The following is a 24,517-nucleotide window of genomic DNA, read 5'->3' as shown; positions in this document are numbered from 1 at the left end:
AGATCATTTTAACCTCTCACTCAGTTTAGTTTTGCACTCTGGCCCTCACCCACCCATACTTCATAGTGGTATCTCCCATCTAAAACACCTCAGCTCCTCTCCACCCACTGCTCTTGGTGAGGAGTTGTAGCCCACATCTGGGACCTTACGGCCCTGATGTGAGGAGGGAGCCCCATCATGAAGCTTGCCTCCTTCGGGTGAGTGAGGGTTCTCGTCCTTACAAAGGATTACTTTTCCTTATTAGACATGTTAAAAGAAAAAAACAGTTTTAAGTAGAACTTATCTTTTGTGGGTTTCATATGTAGATAGGGAGTGATACATTCTTAGGTGGGATTATCTCCCTTGGATCCCTAGTGTGAGTTTGAGGAGGACCTACTGCTTACCTATATCTAAGGCCCAACACTGAACACAATCAAAGTGTAGTAAAAACAATATGGCTGCCTTTTTATTTCTCTAAAAATGGCCCGTACTCAAGTATATACTGGCTTGTCATCGGCATGTACCACAGTGCCTTGCAAAGTTACTGTGGTATACCATGGCCAAAAATGTAACTAAGGCCTAGCTGTACTATTGGATTGCAGTACCCTTATGACACACATGGTGTCGTATAGACAACGCAATACTTAAGTCCGATTTACAAAGCAATGCAAGGCCATCATGCGTGGCTCTGTGTTGATTGGTAAATCTTTAGAAATGCAAGGCAGTGGAATTCGCTGTTTTGCCTTACTCTGCACATCATAATCTACATTGCTGCTAAATTTAACATGCATCCATACACCACACCACTGTACTCCACTCCACCCCACTATATGCTGTTCCACTCTACGCCACTCCATTCTATGCCTCTCCAATGTAGGAGATTCCACTCTAAGCCACTCCACTATAAGCTATTATACTGTATGCAACTTCACTACACGCCACTTCTCTCTACGCTCTTACACTGTACATACCTCCACTGTACACTACTCCAGTCAACGTCACTCCACTGTATGCCACTCCACTGGATGTTATTCTACTATATGCCATTTCACTGAATGGCATTCCACTCTATGCTATTCTACTCTATGCCACTCCAGTGTACTCCACTCCTTTCTATGCTAGTCCATTGGACGCCACTCCCCTATTAGCTATTCCACTCGACCCCACTCCAGTGTATGCCACTCCACTGTACACCACTTCGCTCAACGCTATTCAACTTCTACACTTTTCAACTCTACGCCACTCCACTGTACTTCACTCTACGCTGTTCCACTGAATGCCACTCCACTCCGCTTTACTATACACTACTTCAATCTTTGCCAATCTGCTGTATGGTGTTCCACTTTTCCCCACTCCACTGTATGCTATTACACTCTACCCCACCCCACAATACACCACTCCAGTCTGCACCCCTCCATTGTATGTTACTTCACAATATGCCACTCCACTGTACACCACTCCAATCAACGCTACTTCACTGTATGCCACTTCAGTGTACCCTCCTCTACTCTATGTGTATGCACTCTACAAAACTCTTCTACACTCTATTTTACTTTACTCCACTATATCCCTTTACATTCCACAGTCCAAATTTGTACTCCACGCCGGTATACCCTATTGTACAACACTGCCCAATTCTACGACCATTTTCAACACTGTACAACACAGCACTCCACTCTACTGTATGAGACGTCACTCCAGTTTATAACAGTTTCCTCAATGCTACGCTACTTCAATATATGCCACCCCACCCTACGTTAATCCACTGTACCCTACATTCCGTCTATGCCTCTCCACTGTACACTACTCTAAGCTGTCCCTCTCTATGCCACTCTAGTCTTCTACACGCCACTGTACTGTATTTAACTGTACGCTATTCCACTTTATGCTACTTCACTTTACAGTAATCCACTCTATGCCTCAACAGTACGCCACACCACTCTACACCGCTCCACTCTATGGCACTCCCCTCCACTCTATATAACTCTACTCTATAAAGGTCTACCACACTTTATGGCACTCTACAACATTATATGCTACTCTATGCCGTACACTCCACTGTCCAACCCTTTCCTCAACTCTATGCTTGTAAACTCCATTGTACAACACTCTATTCCACTATTTGTCACTTTTCTATAAGATACAGCACTCCACTGTATAGAGCAAGACCCCACTCCAATTGATAACCATTTAAAACCTACGCTACGCCACTCCACCCCGCTCCATGCCACTCTACTCCTTGACACTACGTGATTCTATCCAACTCCACTCTACAACACTCTTCTATGCTGTATATCACTCTCCAAAACTCTACTCTTATCTATACCCCTACACTCCACTGTACTATACTGTATGCCACTGTACAACACTCTACTCTGAGTGTTAGAAGGTGGTTCTGAAACTATGAGCTGCCCGGATTTTTCGCTTTTTGAGCACATAATGGTTGAGCTTTTACTGTGGGGGAGCCTCATAATCTGGGACTAGCCCACAGTGAACTCATAAGTAGGAGACTGCATGGAGATTTGGCTGGGGTACCCCTGACTTGACTAGGCTGCTGCGCAGCAGCTAGAGTATGGGACACTCTGCTGGTTACATGCAGACACGGGTGTACATGCGTGTGCACATGCGTAGGGGCTGCGCAGGGGAGATTCCTAGCGTGCGTAGTCCAGGAGCAGCTACAGAGTGAATGGTGTGGAAGGACTTAGGCAGAATTGGGTGGTGACATGGAATAGGCTTTATACACTGGAAAGGAACACGCCAGGGAAAGTCAGTGTGTCTTACTGTGTTTTCACTTCATTATTTCCCTATGGGGATGGGGGGCCCATGGCTAAAATGACTTCCACAAATCCTACAGATTCCAGACAAGCACTAATGTCCAGTGTAGCAGATGTGAAAATGAGTATTCTGCAGAGTCCAAAGTCATATTTGTACTGCTTTTGGGTCGTCCGGAAATGTCATATTTCTCTGAGTTCCTGGCTGGGGTCTAACCATGGCAGGTTAGATTAATGACCTTTTTTCCCAGAGCGAAGATCTTCCTTCCAAGGAGAAAAGATAGGTGGAGCTAAAAGCCCATCCATCAACTGCTGTCGCTGGGCACAAGTTTGCACCCAAGAGGGAAGGCAGTGAGGTTGAAAGGAGTTGGGTTTCAGAGGCCATGTGGCCAGAGACACTGGACGACACCATTTTGAACAAACCCAGAGGCTGGACAAGAAGGAGGGAGCCGGGGCAGTGAGGTGAGGTGTCGCTGTTTGATAGGACACACAGAGACTTCCTGCCAGCCCCCTACTCAACTTTTAAAAAGTCCTTGCACAGGAAGAGAAGCTCTCTCTGTGGTGGGGTCTGCTGAGGCGAAAGATGCTGGAGCCTGGTGCAATGGGCAGTTGAAAGGTGGACACCCCTGACCTCCCCCCCCAGGTCCCTAACAGCGCCAGAAGAAGAGCCCAGGACCGAGGCGCAGAAGAAGAGGCCTCTGCGCAGGGAGAAGTGAGGCGCAGGGAGCCAGTGAAAACCGCTCCCTGCAGAATGCTCCCTCTTGGAGACCCGGAGGACGAAGAAGAGTGCTCCCAGTGGCTGGGGAACGCCACCAGGAGCGAGAAGACGCAAAAATGGGGCAAATCGGACTCCAGGGGGCCGAGATATGCCCCCGAGAAGGTAAGCGACCTTTGACCCCTGCCTGGGACCGACGACGAAGCGCGTGGGGCTCCGCCGCCGGTCGCAATCATGCACCCGTGGTGGGTCAGGTCCTGGGGGCTGCCCCAGGAAGAAACAAAGCCGGGGGTGCGCCAATGCCCAAAGGGGGCCAGGAGCCCACCTTGGCCCCTGGTGATGTGAAGGATGGGGGTCGAGGGAACGCAGTCGCGGCCCCCTTCCGCTGATGCTGCTTGCGGGGGAGCTCCAGGTCTCTTGGACATAACAAAGATTGCAAAAGTAGTTATGAGACATGCTCTTCGATTCTACAATGAGAACCACTAATAGGCTATTAGTAACTTATAAACAGAAGATTCCTTGGACCTAAAGTCTCCACTTTCTATTTCATTGTGTGCTGTGAATCGAAATCTGCCTAGCTTAGTAACGGTAAGTTTCAATTCTATTAAGGACACGGAGGCCAGGATTATGCTTTGCTTTTCTCTCTTCGCTGTTTATTCACATAACACCACACAGCAGCCAGAAAAGCATCAAAACTTGAAAATGTTTGTATTCCAAACACAGGAATCATCAGAAAAACATCATAATAACATTTTTATAACTACAGGTCCCATCAGACCAACACTAGGCAGTCCTTTCTTAGTGTCCATAAATCCCAATATAAGGCGTCCATCTTGTGAACTCCTCCTCTTTCTTCGTCGCGAGTCAGGCCAAAGTCTCAACGATCTTGTTTCGCACCATCATTACCTGGCGGAAAAAAGAACAGCGTGAGCTATGCCATACCCGCTAGGCTTGAAGGCTAGACAACGAAAAACATTGCAACAAGCCAATAACATGCAATCAAAGAGAACAGTAATCCATATTGCAATCCTGGAAAAAGATTACTTACACCAGTACGGGCGGGATCTCCGCAGGAGGTATGGGTGGGATAATCCTCGCCTCCGTGTCCTTAATAGAATTGAAACTTACCGTTACTAAGCTAGGAAAATTTTGATTCTATGTCAGGACCGGAGGCTTCGGATTATGCTTGTTCAAAGCTTGTTCACCACCAAACTAGCAATATCCACCACCGTCTTGAAATAAAACCTTTTAAAGGTGGAATCCGAAGACCAATCCGCAGCTCGCATGAGGTCTTCTAAACGTGCCCCAAGGGCAAATGCTTTGGAGGCCATGGCCCCTCTTGCGGAGTGAGCTCCGAACTGCTTTGTATCAATACCAGCTTCCTGTAATACCCAACGCACCCATCGGGCTATAGTGGGGGAAGAGACAGCCTTGTGAGGTTTGCGCAACGCAATGAGTAATTGCCACTCGCCCGGAGGGCGAAGTTCCGTCGTGACATCCTCATATGTTTTCAAACATTGCACCACACACAACTTAGGGACATCCGCAAAAGCCGGGTAAGAAATAGACCTCGTAGCAGATTTCGTGCGGCGGCCCGCGGTAAAGGTCACCCCATCCGGGGAAAACGCTCTCGCCGTGACATCTAAGGCACGCACGTCGGACACTCTGCGACATGACACCAAACAGAGGAGCATCGCCAGTTTAGCTGACAGTTCCTTTAAGGAGAGATACTTGTTAGGCTGCCAAGAAAGAAAAAGGTTCAACACCACGTTAACATCCCACAGGACAGAATATCGTGGCTCCGGTGGTAAAGCCAGACGCACTCCTCTGAGGAGCCGGCATACAAGGGGATGTTCCCCGACCGCCACTCCATCCGACTTTTCATGAGCTTCTGATATGGCAGAGCGTATCGTGTTAATAGTCCGGTATGCTAAGCCGGCAGTAGAAAGCTCCGCCAGGAAATTCAGGACGTGAACGAGACCTGCGACCATGGGATCCAAGTCCCGTCGAAGACACCAACGAACCCACCTGGTCCAAGCCGATCTATACCTTTTTGCAGTGCTGCCTGCCCAGGCTTTGGACAAAAGGTGCTGAGCCGAGTTCGAAAGGCCAGGGAGAGACCAGCGTCTCCTGAAAGCCTCCATGCCATGAGGAGGAGAGAACCCTGGAGGAGATGGTGAGGGACCCCGTCTGGATTGAGGAGAAGACGAGGAAGTCGGGGGAGTAGGATTGGAGAATCCCAGGAAAGTTCCAGAAGAACTGGAAACCACACTTGCGACCTCCACACGGGCGTCACCATCACTACGTCCGCCATTTGACGGCGAAGCTGGGCCGCGGCCCGCACAATCATGGAGAAAGGCGGGAAGGCATACGGTCGTTCCTGACTCCAGTCCTGGAGGAACGCATCCGTCGCCTCCGCCAAAGGGTCCGGTCTCCAGCTGAAGAACCTCGGCAGCTGGAAGTCCAGACGGGATGCAAACAGGTCTAAGGAAAAAGGACCCCAGCATGTCGCCAGCCATTGGAACACTTGAACATCCAGCTTCCACAGGCTGGAGTCTCGCAGGTACCTCGAGTGCCAATCCGCCACTTGGTTGGCCCGTCCCGGAAGGTATTCTGCCGTTACCGAGACCTGAGGGCGAGACAATAATCCCAAAAGTCTTTTGCCAGATCTGCTAGTGCCCGTGATCGCGGGCCCCCTAAATGGTTCATATACCGAACCGCCGAAACATTGTCCATCCGCAGAAGGACACATGACTTCACAGAGTCTCTCGTCCAGCAACGGACGGCGAACGAACCTGCTAGAAGTTCCAAGCAGTTGATGTGAAGTCGCTGCTCGTCGGATGACCAAGCGCCGCCTGTGGAGAAATCCCCGCAGCGGGCGCCCCAACCGGACCTGCTGGCGTCGGACTCGATCACCAAGTCCGGAACGGACCCGAAAATCGCTCGGCCGTTTCACGCCTCCATGTGGGCGAGCCACCAGGACATTTCCTCCTTGACCTCCACCGACAGGGGAATCAAGCATTCGTAAGAGAGCCCCCTGCGCAAATGATAAGCTTTGAGGTGCTGGAGGGCCCGATAATGAAGAGGGCCCGGAAATATCGCCTGAATTGACGACGAGAGAAGGCCTACCACTCTGGCAACCTGCCGAAGAGAGGTGTGCGACTTGGAAATCGTCTGCCGCAGTACATGCTTGATTTTGGCCATCTTTCTGGACGGCAGACTGAGTGTCGAGTGCACCGAATCCACCACGAAGCCCAAGAACACCATTGTCTGGGTGGGCGTGAAAACCGACTTCTCCTTGTTGACGATAAAACCCAGGCCCTGCAATAGGGAGACCGTCTGGGACAGATGAACGGTCAACCTTCTCGGGTCCTGGCCCAGCAGCAAAATGTCGTCCAGGTAGACGATCAACCGAATCCCCTGACTCCGCAGGGTTTCTATGGCCGGGTGCAGAATTTTGGTAAAGCACCAAGGGGCCGAGGAAAGACCGAATGGAAGGGCCTTGAACTCGAAAACCATGCCCTTCCAGCAAAACTGGAGGAAAAGGCGATGCGGAGGGTGGATGGGAACTACCAAATACGCATCTTTGAGGTCCAGGCGAACCATCCAATCGTTCGCGAGCAATACGTCTCTCAACAGATGGATGCCTTCCATCTTGAAGTGGTTGTACACTACCCAGCCATTGAACTCCTTGAAATTGATGACTGGCCGTCTGCCCCCGTCCACCTTTTCCACAAGAAAGATATTGCTCCGGAAACCCCCGGGATGACGCGTTGTTCGACAAATTGCCCTTTTGCGCAGCAGCGTGGAGACTTCCTTGTCGATCAACAGTACGTCCGGTTGAGAAAAAGTTATGGGCCGAGGTGGCTGTAACTGGCGTGGTTGATCGTAAAACTCTATGCGGAACCCCCGCACGGTCTGAAGGACCCACGCGTCCGTCGTAATAGCCGCCCATGCCTGTGGGAAACATGCCAACCTTCCCCCAATAACAACTTGATCCGCAGGGATCACACTCACCGTGGGAATTGTTGCCGCCGGAGTCATTCCTGAAGTTTCCGCGTCCTCTGAAACGCTGACCTCTTGTTGGGTAGAAGTTGTTGTAATTCGCAGAGGAGTTGTAGTTTCCTCTGCCGGAGCCATGTCCCTTATTGGGTTGCTGCTGACCGCCACGGCCGGTCGTGAGGCCCCTGCCAAGACCAGCCCCTCGGGAAAAACGCTGGTGGAAGACCCGCTTGATGGTGGACTGGGCCTTGTCCAGCGAAGTGAAAGTGGAGACAAACTTTCCCAGCTCCTTTATAAATGGCTCCCCAAAGAGACCCCCTTGCGCCACAGCGCCAGCTTCCGAGGAGGCCAAATTGCCCAACTTGGGGTCCAGTTTGATCAGGAGAGGCCGACGCCGTTTGGTCGAGAGGGCGCAGTTAGCGTTCCGTAAGAATATAACGGCCCGCTGCGCCCAATTGGACAACACCTCCGGGCATATGGCGCTGCCCGACACCTTTGCTTCCTCGGCCATGTCCAGGATCTTGGTGAGGGGGCCAATGGTGTCCAATAGCTTGTCCTGACAGGAGCGCCAAGAACGGTCGATCCCCTTACGGGGGTCCTTCACAAACTTCGCCATGAATGTGGCCACCTTACCATCCAACTCCGGCGTCATAGCCACCTTCCCATCTAAAGTCGGACGGGGGCATTCCCCCCTCAAGCAGCTGCGCGCCTCCTTCTCCAAGGGCTTGCGGAGGCGGCCCGCCACAAACTGCGCAACCTTGTCTCCAGGCGCCCAAGCCGCTGACCGTGGGTGCATGAGTTCATCCGGGTCGAGCATGCCCGAATTGTCCTTGGGCAACTCCGTCGAGGACGAGGCCGGTCTCCAAGACCGCACGGAGTCTTCATCATCGTCGTCCGTATCCGCGGGGGAAATACCTCCCGGGGAGGCAGGGGCAGTATCCGCCGGTGTCGAGGGGACCTGAGGCGGGAGCGAAGCAGGGGTAGGCACAGTCGCCTTAGCCAGGAAAGCGTCCCGTAGGCGCTCGAAGGCGTCCTTGTCCACGCCCTGCGCGCCACTGGGACCCGCGTCCCTACATGCCTTCTTGGCCGCCGGTGGCTGGCTGGGATCGATGGCGGGCACCCCCGCGAGGCCCGGCGCCAACTTGGCGCACTCTTCAACAATGCGGGCTGATAGCCTGTCTTCCATAGGCCCTACAATTTCCTGCACACAACGGTAAATCGACTGATCCACAGCCGCATAGAATTTGTTGTCTTGGAGGTACTGGTGGGACTCCTCCTCCTCGACGTACTACCCCTCAGCCATGGCGTCCACAACGCGCAGCAATGAAAATAGGTATCTGAGGGTTCTGATGGCGTAGAACAACTGCCACGTATGGGCCAACCGGAGGTTAGCAAGATTTTGGAAGCCGGTGGAACCAGGCAGTCACGAAGGCGGCACCAGCCTTCTAGCGCGCCGACCCTCTCTCCAGAGACCGGGTCACACCGCCTCCCAGCGCGCTTGAGTGGGTAACACCCTAGCGGAAGCCGATGTAGGAAAGGTGCTCAAAAACTGCCCGCAGGCGTCAACGTGGTCACAACCACCAGTACGGACCCCAATGGGGCGTTCAAGCACAGGATAGTACAACCCAAGAAGGGCGTCAGGGTTAGGCGGCAGCAGGGCTCCGGCGACGTCGTCTCCCCAGTGCGGCTCCAATCAGCGAGACGGAAGCCGCGTGAGGGCAGGCGAGACACAACGGCGCCCTCTAGCGGTGATATCAACCCCGCGGAACACACGGGGACATCGCGTAAGGGGCGAAGGCGTCCCCGCGATGGAAGAGGCTCTGGAAGGGAAAAAAACCCACAGACCCCCCAAAGAAACGCGAGAATCTATGCAAATAGAATATCAAAAACAAGCAAGAAACAAAACCCTTCAGACACAAAACTGTGAAAGAGAGGGAGGATAGCACTTAACTGGCTGCGAAGCAGCGAAGAAAGAGGAGGAGTTCACAAGATGGACGCCTTATATTGGGATTTATGGACACTAAGAAAGGACTGCCTAGTGTTGGTCTGATGGGACCTGTAGTTATACAAATGTTATTATGATGTTTTTCTGATGATTCCTGTGTTTGGAATACAACAATTTTCAAGTTTTGATGCTTTTCTGGCTGCTGTGTGTTGTTATGTGAATAAACAGCGAAGAAAGAAAAGCAAAGCATAATCCGAAGCCTCCGGTCCTGACATAGAATTAGTACATTCACATAGAGAGGTGTGTTTGATGCAGGAACTCTTGGCTACTCCACAAACACACCAATAGCTTCAATTCTTCCAGAAACATGTTGCCTCTTATGGGCGATATAGAGCAGTGCAATGTGCAATGAGCAATGCAGGTGCAGTCTGTAGTTACTGCCCTCTAAATGCAAGCTCTAGAGCAGAGATCAGATCTGCCCAAATAATTCTGCGAAATACTTATCCTGGCCTAGCCGTTGCCTTCTTAGTAGTCTTTGCCTCGCAACCTGTCCTCAAAAGTTGGAAACAGAAGCTGTCCAAAAGTAAGAATAAGGAAAGGTTGCTTTCTAAGCAATGATGTCATTTCATGTTCCCATCTAGCATGTGGAAATCAGGGATCTTCTAACCAGTTTACTCAATTAGGAACTGAAAGAGGGGGGTCTTCAAGGGAAAAAGTGGCCAAGAGTGTGCTCCAGGATATCTCGACAAACCCTTCCAAACTGTAGAACCTGCAATTGTTTTTCGAAAATCCCTCAAGAGCAAATACCGGTAGAAGGTTTGTTTTACTTGGAATACTGTACCTACTACCAGGCAAGTCAGTTGTTTTACTTAACATTTAACTGCTTAGAATGTAACCGTCTGCAAGTATTTATTCCTATTTACTAAATATCCATCGGATATGTAATATGCCTAACTCTCTCTACATGACTCTCTTCTCACTCACTCATTGGATCTTGTGCTCCCAGTTCTTTCTGATTGCTTGCAAAGCCCTATTCTCCTTGACTAGATGCATCTCTCTATGCATTCACTGGTTATAATCGATTCTGCATTCTGCCCAACAGCTCAATTTCAGGATATGAAGTCGGCAGACACTCGAGTTCAGTACTTCTGGGAGGCTCTTAATAACTTCACCAGTGGTAAGTGTTGCTCACCTTTTATTGGACAGTATCTTCCTGTACTCCGCCAGTCCCATCATTTCTATGCAGAGAACAATGCCCCGACTGTTGAGATCTCCGCGCATGCTCACCTCCGTTGGAGTAGTAAATGTAGCAGGGACAGGGGGAGTGGCTGGAAAACGAGGAGAGGTTTATGGAAGGCTAAGGAGGGGTTCAGAGAGGGGCCTGCGCATGCCCATTCCTATTCACAAACTGCACGTCTAAAGTTAATACAGCCAAAGAGGACCCATAACAGTCATTAATGTGCTTCATGCAAACCTAGAGTAAGTCCAGCACCACACATGGCCAGCCACTAATACTCCAGACCATTCCATAGAACATATTAGAGGCGTGGACTTACACTACAACCCACAGGAAATAATGTCAAAATAAATTAATATATTCAGACTTTTTAAAAGTATATATACATATAATTTAATGTTAATAAGTATATCATTAACAATAAGTGCAACTTTTTGGACATAACTAGATTGATTTAAATTCTATACATAATTTGTAGAAATGCTTAATAAATAAATATAAGCATTTTACATCTTAATATATTGAAATGAAATACAAATATAATTTAAAATCCAGTTCATAATGAGGTAACCTTTTATGTATTTAGTTCTACATTTAAAAAAAAAATACAATTAATTTTACACTAAAATGTAATATAAAAATATTGTTACTTTAAGTTCAATAAACTTTTTGGATTTTTCCTATACTTTACACCTTCACCTTCATGTGAAAAACGTTAGTAGTGCTTAAGACTCCACCCCTTGGTTTCTAGAGTGGAGACTTGAAAGCCTCTACCTTTTGTAGTAACTTTTACTCTCCAAAATGGTGACTAGCCAAACGTGATAAAGTTACTAAGGCGGCGCTCATCACAAGCGCCTGGCTGGGAAGGCGGTTATTATTGCATCTTTTACAATCCGATACCACAGAGTTCAGAATTTTAAACAGGTGCAATAAAAGTTGTGCCCTTTAAAATGGGTCAGTCAGTCAGTCAGGATATCTTTATTCGACTTATTCCAAGTCATACAAAGAAACAGAAACAATAAAAACATAACATAGGATACATACATAACCTAGCATTTTCCTAAAAAGCATCAAACAACATACACGTTTAAAATACTATATACAAAATTAAGAAGGCGAAATTTGACCAGCAGCTTTCACCCTAGCAGCAGCCACTAGGAAATTAGCGATGCAGAAGGTTGTGCGGGGATTTGTCAAAATCTGTAAATAAAGCAGCGCCGGGCGTACCTGTGTAAAACCCGCTTCTTTCAGGATGGGGAGCAAATATTTTTTCCTCTGCTCATGATACAAGCTACAGAACATGACAAAATGCATTGTGTCCTGCACCGAGAAATCGTCACAACTGCAAGGTGGAGCTAGGTCTGGCTTCTGCCATTGCTTAAAATAACCTAAGTAAAAGTGTAACAGGTTAAACCTAAACTTTGTCAATAAAAACCTATGATAAGGGTATGTAACGAAACTGAGATAAGGTGCAAGAGAGGGAGCACTAACCAAAAGGTTATGTGACCTAACTGTAGGCTTCAGTAGTTCAACATCCTCGCGTCGCGCTTCCTTCCTTTCCATGAATGCCTTTTTTATATGAACTATGTCCAAGGCCCTGATTTTTTCTGGGCATGAAAAAAGTTCTGGGCGACCCAAGTCTGTGAATGATTTAATTAGATAGGCCAGCCATGGAATGCTCCTATGTTTGTCTAGAGAAAGAACATCTTTCAATATTTTATGGTTCAGAGGGAGATCTTCATTCAACCACATTTTCAGCCATAGGGTCAGGGGCGCTAGGCTCAATAAATCCGACAAGTAGGGTAAGCCCACCTCTTGATGGATCGAGGGGCTGAAGCATCCTCTTGCTGTGTTCCCACTGTGGCAGCAGTTATGCTAATACGGGGGTCTGCAGCATCTGCGTCCTGTCCAGGTACAGGTAATGATAGTGGTGGTAATGGAGGCGGAAGCAGCGACCCTTGCTGGGTGGGTTGCGGGTTACTTTCAGTTGGGGTAACCTCCACATTTGTGGGTATTAAATTTGTGACGAGGGAGGATAAGTTTTCGACCTCGTCGGCCAGCTTGCTATGAACCACACCCAGCTTTTTGACCTCAGATGTTAGTTTATCCAATTTCCCGATCAGAGGTTTGATTATAGTCTTGTTTTTAATGTCTATCATATCTTGGATCCTATTAAAAAGATCATCATCATTAGTACTACTTGGCTCGCTATCAGTATCGAGATCCGCCTGTTTCCCTAGCCGTCTAGGGGGTGGGGTGGTGGCCTTTTTCCTACCTTGATGTTTTCCCCCCCGTTTAGCTACGGATTTTCGGCAAGCTCTGACAGCCCGTGTGGCGGGCTGCGGGGATTGTGAGGCTGCATCCGTTATGGATATCTGATGGTTTGAATCATTGATAGCATTGACTGATAAGTCTATCAGATCTAGTCTATCTGTTCGAGGGTCAGAATCAACATCGGCGTCGTCCACGGTTCCATTAACGTGAGGGTTCAAATCTGCTGGATGTAGTGTAGGATTTTCTTGCGGTAGTTCAGATGTCGCAGTACTAAGAACGCTTGTCGAGGGGCTTTCTGGAGGCAAGATAGGTGATTGACTCAAACCTAGAGATTGCCTTCGCTTATTGTTAATATCGTTAACCACTTGTACCAAATATGAATCTAAAGTATTCACAGTCTCATCCGGGGCAGGTGCCCGTTTTTTCACCATTATGAGTACTGTGGCTATGGACAGCCTACAGAAAGCTCACCTTCAGATGTATTCGATGAGAGCCAATAGAATAATGTGATGTGGCTGACAGTCAGTGTCAAAACGAAGGCGAGCCGATAACAGTGATACAGTTTGATGAACAAATAGGCAGACTAGGAACAGTACCTTAGTAATCAGCCGGAAGATGAATGGGGAATGGCCTAGCCTGGCCTTATCGTGCCTCTGAGGGCCACAGAGGGCCCGCCCTTCGCCCCGGGCGTCCCGCTCGCGTCCCGCGTAGCTGAGGGCTGGTTGTTTATGTACGCCCCTCCTGACGCCTTGGATCGGCGTCAGGGAACGCGCCTCCGCCGCAAAGGCTGCCGGGACCTGTAGTCCCGAGGCGGCGGTGGCGTGCCTGGTGCTCGCGGTCTCCGGTGCTGTTTCCTCCTGGGCGGTGGTATGGCTTGGCGTTTAGACAGGTAGTGTCCTCTGTTTTCTCCTCTTTTGGCTGCGCTCCGCACTCTGTTGCTCTGAAGAGCTCCCCCCGCTACACCGAGGGCTGGTTGTTTATGTACGCCCCTCCTGATGCCTTGGATCGGCGTCAGGGAACGCGCCTCCGCCGCAAAGGCTGCCGGGACCTGTAGTCCCGAGGCGGCGGTGGCGTGCCTGGTGCTCGCGGTCTCCGGTGCTGTTTCCTCCTGGGCGGTGGTATGGCTTGGCGTTTAGACAGGTAGTGTCCTCTGTTTTCTCCTCTTTTGGCTGCGCTCCGCACTCTGTTGCTCTGAAGAGCTCCCCCCGCTACACCGAGGGCTGGTTGTTTATGTACGCCCCTCCTGACGCTTTGGATCGGCGTCAGGGAACGCGCCTCCGCCGCAAAGGCTGCCGGGACCTGTAGTCCCGAGGCGGCGGTGGCGTGCCTGGTGCTCGCGGTCTCCGGTGCTGTTTCCTCCTGGGCGGTGGTATGGCTTGGCGTTTAGACAGGTAGTGTCCTCTGTTTTCTCCTCTTTTGGCTGCGCTCCGCACTCTGTTGCTCTGAAGAGCTCCCCATTTAAAATGGGTCATAACATGCAGATGTTTCTGCTTTGCTCACCAAAATCCACATTTCCCCCCTGTAAAATTCAGCAAGTTTCACATGCCGAAATTGATGTAGGGAAAATTGAGAGGCATGTAATAACTACAGCAAAACTCGGAATTCTATTTCTTGGGCACACAATAGTTTGCACAGAGATTGGAAAAGAGCCGGGCACTCGTAATGAGGACCAAAGTGTAACAGCACATTTACACATTTAGCTTTTCTCACATGTAAATTTACCTTTGTAAATTGGTCCTATAATCCTCAACTTGGTTTTGCCTTTTATCTAGGGTCATCAACTGGCAAGTGTTTTGGGGATGTGGTTGTAATTTTAATGTAAAGTTTGAGTGAAAAGAAACTTACCTCCTCTCACACCGCACAGCTCCTACTTGCGGCAGGCTGGGCAGGCACCTCCTGTTTGCTGACGTGTTCTTGTTTTCCCTCAGAGGATCGCAGCCATTTCCTAAGATTTGTCAGCGGAAGGAGTCGTCTTCCAGCACTCATACACATCTATCCGGAGAAGTCAGGGTAAATATTCAAACCTTTCATTTGAAAACCTACAGACATTTTGAATACTCATATGTGGAAGCGGAGCATAGGTGCTCGACTCTGATCTGAAAATGAAATATATACTTCTCAAATGTGAGTACTATAATATCCTTGCATGCAACATTGAACTCACCACTTGTGTTGCCAAAGATCTGTAATTCTTTAAGGAGTGAAGACTGTTGTTTTTGTGATAGCTGGTAGCATTTAATGCTTTGCTGGGATTTTTGGTGCTTACTCTTCTTCAAACTCATTGCAATTTCAAGACACTTCCCCATCTGTAGATCTACTGACATACTTGCATGTTTTAGCCAGCCCCCTTCATTCATTGGACTGTTTTTGTGTCATACACATGTTTCTTGTGCCCACTACAGCAAAAAACATGGGGCACTGAGTCAGCCAACGTCATTCATTGGCTAACTTCATAGTGAGTGTGGGGTCAGCCAGGGATGTCTCCTTGTCACGTTATTATTATCACTATACACCAATAGCCTCTATGGCACAGTCCTGAATGCCTCTCAAGACGTCCCCTCAATCAGGGAATTCAAAATATCAGCTTTCCTGTATGCCGACGATGTACACCTAAATCGCTTCAAGCTCATCTGCTATGGACAATAGTGTACCGCAAGTGGGCAAAAGATAAACAAACAGTGGTTTTTGGGAACAAAATCAAAGAAAACATATGTTTCCATCAAAGAAGTTAAAGTCCAGGTTTATTAAGGATTAGCAGCCCGTCCCAACGTTGTCCGGGTATGAATTGCTGCCGGCCAGTAGTATATTGTTTTGTAGGATTTCGTTTTGATAGCATTTCTTATCTGTGACAGGCCTGTGAAACGCTCCGATTCACAGTGCACTGCTGATGCACTTAAGAGTGGGCGTTCAGTAGTGTGTGAACTCGAGTTTTCCTACTTTATTTTTCCTTGCAATATTATGTAGCGCGAACTCGACAACATGGCATGAGCACAATTTACATTACAGAAGAACACATTCATTTGTGGTAGGCACAGGGAGACAAAGCAATTTGCCTGGAATCACAGGATGTTGACCTGATGCCGAGATTCGAACGTAGCTTCCCAGCTCTAAAGTTCGTAATTCTAGAACATGTGGAGGGAGGTGTGTCTAAAAGTGTATGTCGTGCTGGCCATCAATGAGAGAGACCTGTGCATTTTTCAAATGGGTGGTGAAAAAATATGAGTATGTTGCTGGAGATGTGGGCCGCCGTGCGACCAATGTACTTATCGGGGGAGGATAAACACCCATTGATCCGCAACTTTCTTTCCTCAGACCATCACTCCGCATACTTTCATTATGAAAGTACCATGACCCCGTAATGCCATTGTAACGCATGGCATTACATTTTATATGCTTTTACCACGCATACATTTACAACGAAATTCGTTGTAAATGCATGAATGGTAAAAGCATATATTTTTTTAATGTTTGGATAAGGTAAGTATGGGTATAGGGGTATATGTTTTGGGGTACTGAGGTATATGTTTTGGGTATTTTAAGGGTTCAGATATAGGTTTGGGTTATGGGATACAGGGGTAGTTTTAGGGTTTAGGGATAGGTATGGGTTTTGGGGTACAGGGGTATTTTTAGTGTAGAGGGGTAGATTTGGGTTTTGGGGTACAGGGGTATTTTAGGGTTCAGGGCAAGGTTTGGGTTTTGGGGTACTGGGGTATTTTTAGGGTTTAGGGATAGGTTTGGGTTTTGGGGTACAGTGTATATTTATAGGGTTAAGATGGGTTAGTGTTTAAAGGCGTTGGGGTATTTTAAGGAGCAAGGGTGGGTTATGATTATGGGGTGCAGGGGTATTTAAAGGGAGCAGGGTGGGATTAGCACACAATATGAGACATGGCATGAAGGGGAACGTACCACACGCCCCCAGCACACGCCCACAGCACAACGCAGACACGCCCACTAGGGACTACTTTTCAGGCATGGTTCTTTTACCTTTTAAATGTATATGGTGAGCGTCTGCGTAGCCTATGTCCTTCTGTTGCAACTGCCCTTTCCAACGCCGTATTGGGTGTTGTGATTGGTGCTGTGGTTCCTGAGATTACCCGCCTCAAAGGTTTGGGCTCTCTTTTTATTATATTAGTATGGACTTGTGTTGTCTTTGAGTGAAGCAAGGCAGCGCAAGTCCTTAAATAAGATGTGCAAAGCGACGCAAGGGGCAATTTTCACAGCCTTGGAACACTTTGTAACTAAATGTAAAGCAGCATAGCAGCTTGCATTGCGTTATATTTTGTTGTGGTAGGCTTTTCATGGGTCGTGCATGGACATTTCCATGCATCCATCTATGGAATTTGACACAATACAAATTTGTACCAAAATGGTGTTCATACCACAGAGAGACGTAACAAGGAGTTATATCTTTATTTTTTCTGGTTATGTCCCATTTCTGTGTGTTAGGTATTCACACATAGAACGAGTAAATTGCCTCCTTGGACTTGTTTTTGTGCAGGAAGATTGATACTGGGCAGCACAGGTAGAACGTTGAGGAGCACCATAGCTCAGTAGATATGATTCTATTCAGCTCTTTCTCATTCATGCTGCACAGCTCAGTAACTTTGCTTGCTGGTCTGCATTGCATAAAGGTTTAGTAAACATGCTTCCTAATATTTTGCATTCTTGGGCTTGAACATAAACCAGAATCTGAATAGTCCATCCTTGGACATAAGTCAATTGAAAAATATGAAGCCTCGTCAAATGCCATTCTCAGACTTTCTCGTTCTCATGGCCTCCATCTTTTGCTGTGCATTGATCGAGTTGTCCAAGCCACATTAGGATATCAGATTGCATTAGGTGCAGTCCTATGGGGCTTAGAAAAATGAACATTCAACAACCGAATTTAAGAAAGGAGATTATGGAAGTTCCTCCTAATCATGCAGCTAGATTTCGGCTGCTTCCCTAGAAGGTGCCATTGGCTTCAATTCCATCTAAACCCGATCCCAAATATCATCCATCTAATAGAGACTGAAGGCAAACTGGGAGTATCTTGTGGATAAGGACTGGAAGGAACATTGTTGCACCAAACCCATCCAGCCATGACTTATCCTGCAAGAAGGAAACCGCACGATTTGGGATTATATTGTCACTGGGGAACCCAAACTTGGCCCGAACAACTAGCAAAGGAATCAACAAACTGTATCAAAAACATTTCTTAATCTCCGCCTGAAGTATATAAGAAGTACCATTAGCCCTCGTACTCTTGGAGCCAGCTTTGTAATGGTGCACGCTTCCAACACACACTGAACAGGTACAGTAATAACAGTACAAGCTTCTCCTCACATTGCACAGACAGCAGCACTGTGAACGTCACTCATACACAAGTAAGGGGAAAAGCAGGAGACCGCTGCCTTCACACACAGGGGGCAAGTGCAGCAGTGATAGTGCAAGCCGTCCTTCATATTGCACAGACAATAACAGTGTGAACTTCACTCATGCACAAAACTGGTATTGTAAGGGGAAAGCAAGAGAGCTTCCTCCACACACAGTTGTGTGCCACGGGACAAGCTTCACAGATAAAACGAGTACATACTAGTCTAACAACTTTCCTCTCACACACATTGATGAACAAGAATGCTGTATTAGTGAACATACTAGGAGGATCTGAGGTGAAAGGTGAAAAATAAAAGGTTTCTCTTTCAATTCCTGTTCACAGCTCTGAAGACATCACAGATAATCTGCCTGAGTCCTGCACCTGCAGCAGTATCCTCTATTTACCAAGATATCCCAGGTGAGCATTAGGCATATAAAGCAATTATCTTCTCTGGATTTTGATAGACTGCATTTGCTACCTGTGTGGCACTCCGACTGTCCAAGGTGGTTGCAGGCAGACCCATATGTTTGGTTGCATTGTGTCCTATGTGAAAAGAGTTGAGTGAGGCACGAGGTGCTTACGTGTGAGCTGTCCTAATGTAGGAAATGTGTGAATGCTGGCAATGGTCATAGGATGTGTGAAGTTGCACTGTGCGCCTAATGCTCCTTAGAAACATTCCACATGGACATGCATATTAGCAGGTCCTTTCCATTCGAAGCTACTAGTAACAAGGTCTGTAAGGGATGTCTTTTTACTTGCCTCCTTGAGAAACTTTCTCCCCATTACTGCTTGAAATCGATTTGTAATCGATGACATAATCTTTTAAAGTTTCACCTGTGTGCTACTGGGACTTGTGGAATAGTGTTCAGTGATCTCTCTAATGGCTGCTGCAAAAACCACTATGTAAAATTGTCATTAGTTTGGTCCTCTTCTTGTCTGCAGGTTTCTCTGATAACATTGGTAATAGTTGAAAAATGTCATGTGGTGTTTATCTTTATAACACTTCTCAGAACTCATTGTGCTTTCCTTCTTTTGTGAGTGCTAATAGTAACAGGTGATACTATTGGTTTAATTTACCAGCCTCACATTGATGAGAGGCTGAATCTACCTCACCAGCTGATCAGTTCAGCTCACCTCAGCATCTCTACTCCTTGAACACATGATGGTATCACCACCTTGTCCAAAAACAGATCTTTATAATTACTTCGTAGAACCGGTTGGGTAGTGAGTACCAATGGAAATCCTCAGGCTTTCACCTGTTTGGTCCCTTCCATGCCTGCACTTTATCCAGTAGGTTTGGCTGCACCTCTAGGTCCTCTCCCTTGGCCCCCGGAGCCTGGTTGCCGTCAGCCTTCCCAACACGGGTGCTGGTTTTCTTGGGAGGGAGCCCCTGGCCGGCTCAAGCGCTGCCTTCCCCAGAAGGTTTAGAGCATGGCGTCCATAAGGGGATATGCCTTGCTGCATGATCACTGGGCAGCCAGTGTACATAGCTTTTGCCACTGTCAGGAGTTCCTTCACCACTCGATTATGGTTTAACTGAGAATTACCATGGGATTACTCGTTTACCCGAAAGATTATTGGGGTTACGACTGAAAGGATTTCGCACTTCTCTGCAGACAGCACTTTAGCCTCCCTACCTGAAGCACTCAGCAGGATTCATAAGGTCTAGGGTGAGAGTTATGCTGTTGTATTACCACCCAAGCATGGATCGCATCTCCAAAGCATTGAGAGAGGTAGTAGAAAAAAGAGTGCAGTATTTCCTGTTTGACCAAAAAGCCCTTGAGGCTCTATTCTGTGCACTGCTGAGCATTCTGATTCCCTTCCACTGTCCTTGAAGGGGTCAGCAGGCAGCTTGTCTGGTACCGCTTCTTCCAAGTCCTAATGTTTGCAGTTTTATTATTTGGGGCCCCATTGAATGGATCCAAAAATAAATCCACAGATATTACACTTGACCTTTTGTGGCTTTCTGTGGTATTGCACCCTGTAAGTTCCACAGCTGCTGCCCAGCTCAAAGGGACCCCTTTTTGCCACTCTGAGAATTGCACTGTGCCACACCTCGAGCAGCTGGAACAGTTAATAGAGGTGCACCTATGTGGCAGAAAGAAACTCAACTATGTCTTAGTTCACTGTGGCATTTGGTCTACTGGTGCGAGCAGGCGTGAGTTGCAACAGGGGTTACTGGACACAGTTCTTGGAAACAGTAGTCACTCCTAACTAATTCTAGATGCATGCAGGATGAGGAGATAGATGGTATTTTATCATTCAACCCAATGGTTGAATCTTAGAAATGAATGGTCAGGGGAAGGATGGCCGCTGACAGGTCGTAGGGAACAGTCACTCCCTCCTTTGCTCCTTTAGCATGGTTTGAGCCTTGAAAGAAAACCTCTGATTCTTTCTGCTTCGAAATATGATGAGGAAGCATGCTGCATTTGTTTGATGTATTATATCGCTTTGCTCTTTGGATAAAGAAAACCAGCTTTACAGCTCGAAAACTGCAGAGAGTGCTCACCTGGTCTAAAATACTAAGAACAGATCTTCTGCGAGTAATTATGCAGAATATGGCCCCTCGAGGTCCAAAGCCGCGAGGAGAATCACAGAAGGAGAAGGAGAAGGAGAGAGACAAAGCCGTTTTTTATTTAGGTCTCGCCTTTACCATTCCGAAGGAATGGGAAATAGGGAGAATTCAAGTCGGCTATTTTCTCTTCAAACCAAAGGGCTTTCAGCCCCGCGGTTTTCATGCTGTGCCCGTGAACCACGTGATAACATGCACGCGCATTCAGGGCCAGCCAGCCCAGCACATCAAAGGGCTTCTCCTCCCCTAATTATTCATGGCCGGCCACAGGCCGGCCACTTCTCCTCACCTAATTAGGGGAGGAGAAGCCCTTTGATGTGCTTCACACCAATGCGCCTCACAGTCATTCCTCTTGTTTGTATTTGCTTTGGCTGCCATTCTCAGACTCCACGATCTGCTCATGTGACATGGTTGCTCCACAAGACGCTTTACACATTACACTCATCTGCCAGAAGTGGGAGAGCATATGTCATAAGTACATATGTCCTCTTCTTTTGCCTCTGAGTTTTAAACAAGCAAAGCTGGTCCTTCTGTACTTGCAGCCACTCACACTACGCAACGCCACTCAACTACGCAACGCCACTCAACTACGCAACGCCACTCAACTACGCAACGCCAGTCAACTACGCAACGCCACTCACACATGCAACGCCACTCAACTAAGCAACGCCACTCAACTAAGCAACGCCACTCAACTACGCAACGCCACTCAACTACGCAACACCACTCAACTACGCAACGCCACTCAACTACGCAACGCCACTCAACTACGCAACGCCACTCAACTACGCAACGCCACTCACACATGCAATGCCACTCAACTACGCAACGCCACTCAACTACGCAACGCCACTCAACTACGCAACGCCACTCAACTACGCAACGCCACTCAACTACGCAACGCCACTCAACTACGCAACGCCACTCACACATGCAATGCCACTCAACTACGCAACGCCACTCAACTACGCAACGCCACTCAACTACGCAACGCCACTCAACTACGCAACGCCACTCAACTACGCAACGCCACTCACACATGCAACGCCACTCACACATGCAACGCCACTCAACTACGCAACGCCACTCAACTACGCAACGCCACTCAACTACGCAACGCCACTCAACTACGCAACGCCACTAAACTACGCAACGCCACTAAACTACGCAACGCCACTCACACATGCAACGCCACTCAACTACGCAACGCCACTCAACTACGCAACGCCACTCAACTACGCAACGCCACTCAACTACGCAACGCCACTCAACTACGCAACGCCACTCAACTACGCAACGCCACTCAACTACGCAACGCCACTCACACATGCAACGCCACTCACACATGCAACGCCACTCACACATGCAACGCCACTCACACATGCAACGCCACTCACACATGCAACGCCACTCAACTACGCAACGCCACTCACACATGCAACGCCACTCACACATGCAACGCCACTCAACTACGCAACGCCACTCAACTACGCAACGCCACTAAACTACGCAACGCCACTAAACTACGCAACGCCACTAAACTACGCAACGCCACTAAACTACGCAACGCCACTCACACATGCAACGCCACTCAACTACGCAACGCCACTCAACTACGCAACGCCACTCAACTACGCAACGCCACTCAACTACGCAACGCCACTCAACTACGCAACGCCACTCAACTACGCAACGCCACTCAACTACGCAACACCACTAAACTACGCAACGCCACTCACACATGCAACGCCACTCAACTACGCAACGCCACTCAACTACGCAACGCCACTCAACTACGCAACGCCACTAAACTACGCAACGCCACTAAACTACGCAACGCCACTCAACTACGCAACGCCACTCAACTACGCAACGCCACTAAACTACGCAACGCCACTAAACTACGCAACGCCACTAAACTACGCAACGCCACTAAACTACGCAACGCCACTCACACATGCAACGCCACTCACACATGCAACGCCACTCACACATGCAACGCCACTCACACATGCAACGCCACTCAACTACGCAACGCCACTCAACTACGCAACGCCACTCAACTACGCAACGCCACTCAACTACGCAACGCCACTCAACTACGCAACGCCACTCAACTACGCAACGCCACTAAACTACGCAACGCCACTAAACTACGCAACGCCACTAAACTACGCAACGCCACTAAACTACGCAACGCCACTAAACTACGCAACGCCACTCACACATGCAACGCCACTCACACATGCAACGCCACTCACACATGCAACGCCACTCACACATGCAACGCCACTCACACATGCAACGCCACTCAACTACGCAACGCCACTCAACTACGCAACGCCACTCAACTACGCAACGCCACTCAACTACGCAACGCCACTCAACTACGCAACGCCACTCAACTACGCAACGCCACTAAACTACGCAACGCCACTAAACTACGCAACGCCACTAAACTACGCAACGCCACTAAACTACGCAACGCCACTCACACATGCAACGCCACTCACACATGCAACGCCACTCACACATGCAACGCCACTCACACATGCAACGCCACTCACACATGCAACGCCACTCACACATGCAACGCCACTCAACTACGCAACGCCACTCAACTACGCAACGCCACTCAACTACGCAACGCCACTCAACTACGCAACGCCACTCAACTACGCAACGCCACTCAACTACGCAACGCCACTAAACTACGCAACGCCACTAAACTACGCAACGCCACTAAACTACGCAACGCCACTCACACATGCAACGCCACTCACACATGCAACGCCACTCACACATGCAACGCCACTAAACTACGCAACGCCACTAAACTACGCAACGCCACTAAACTACGCAACGCCACTAAACTACGCAACGCCACTAAACTACGCAACGCCACTAAACTACGCAACGCCACTAAACTACGCAACGCCACTAAACTACGCAACGCCACTCACACATGCAACGCCGCTCACACATGCAACGCCACTCACACATGCAACGCCACTCACACATGCAACGCCACTCAACTACGCAACGCCACTCAACTACGCAACGCCACTCAACTACGCAACGCCACTCAACTACGCAACGCCACTCAACTACGCAACGCCACTCAACTACGCAACGCCACTAAACTACGCAACGCCACTAAACTACGCAACGCCACTAAACTACGCAACGCCACTCACACATGCAACGCCACTCACACATGCAACGCCACTCACACATGTAACGCCACTCACACATGCAACGCCACTCAATTACGCAACGCCACTCAACTACGCAACGCCACTCAACTACGCAACGCCACTCAACTACGCAACGCCACTCAACTACGCAACGCCACTCAACTACGCAACGCCACTAAACTACGCAACGCCACTCACACATGCAACGCCACTCACACATGCAACGCCACTCACACATGCAACGCCACTCACACATGCAACGCCACTCACACATGCAACGCCACTCAACTACGCATCGCCACTAAACTACGCAACGCCACTAAACTACGCAACGCCACTCACACATGCAACGCCACTCACACATGCAACGCCACTCACACATGCAACGCCACTCACACATGCAACGCCACTCACACATGCAACGCCACTCAACTACGCAACGCCACTCAACTACGCAACGCCACTCAAC

At 48.7% G+C, this 24,517-nt stretch overlaps 1 protein-coding gene across 1 annotated transcript in view; it reads left to right on the top strand.

Annotated features, from left to right (window-relative positions):
* The window catches only part of LOC147746889 (E3 ubiquitin-protein ligase HECTD3-like), a 523,212-nt gene that overhangs the window by 477,904 nt on the left and 20,791 nt on the right, over positions 1-24,517 (top strand). Inside the window, exons 18-20 of the mRNA XM_086952298.1 lie at positions 10,515-10,589; positions 14,852-14,933; positions 18,622-18,696. Coding sequence (XP_086808424.1) covers positions 10,515-10,589; positions 14,852-14,933; positions 18,622-18,696 — 232 coding nt within the window. The remainder of the gene's footprint in view (positions 1-10,514; positions 10,590-14,851; positions 14,934-18,621; positions 18,697-24,517) is intronic.

The sequence above is a fragment of the Lissotriton vulgaris genome, chromosome 1_1 (assembly GCF_964263255.1).
Source record: "Lissotriton vulgaris chromosome 1_1, aLisVul1.2, whole genome shotgun sequence".
Classification (NCBI taxonomy): Eukaryota; Metazoa; Chordata; class Amphibia; order Caudata; family Salamandridae; genus Lissotriton; species Lissotriton vulgaris.
The sequence above is the reverse complement of the archived record's forward strand: the minus strand, read 5'-3'. Positions and strand labels throughout refer to the sequence as shown.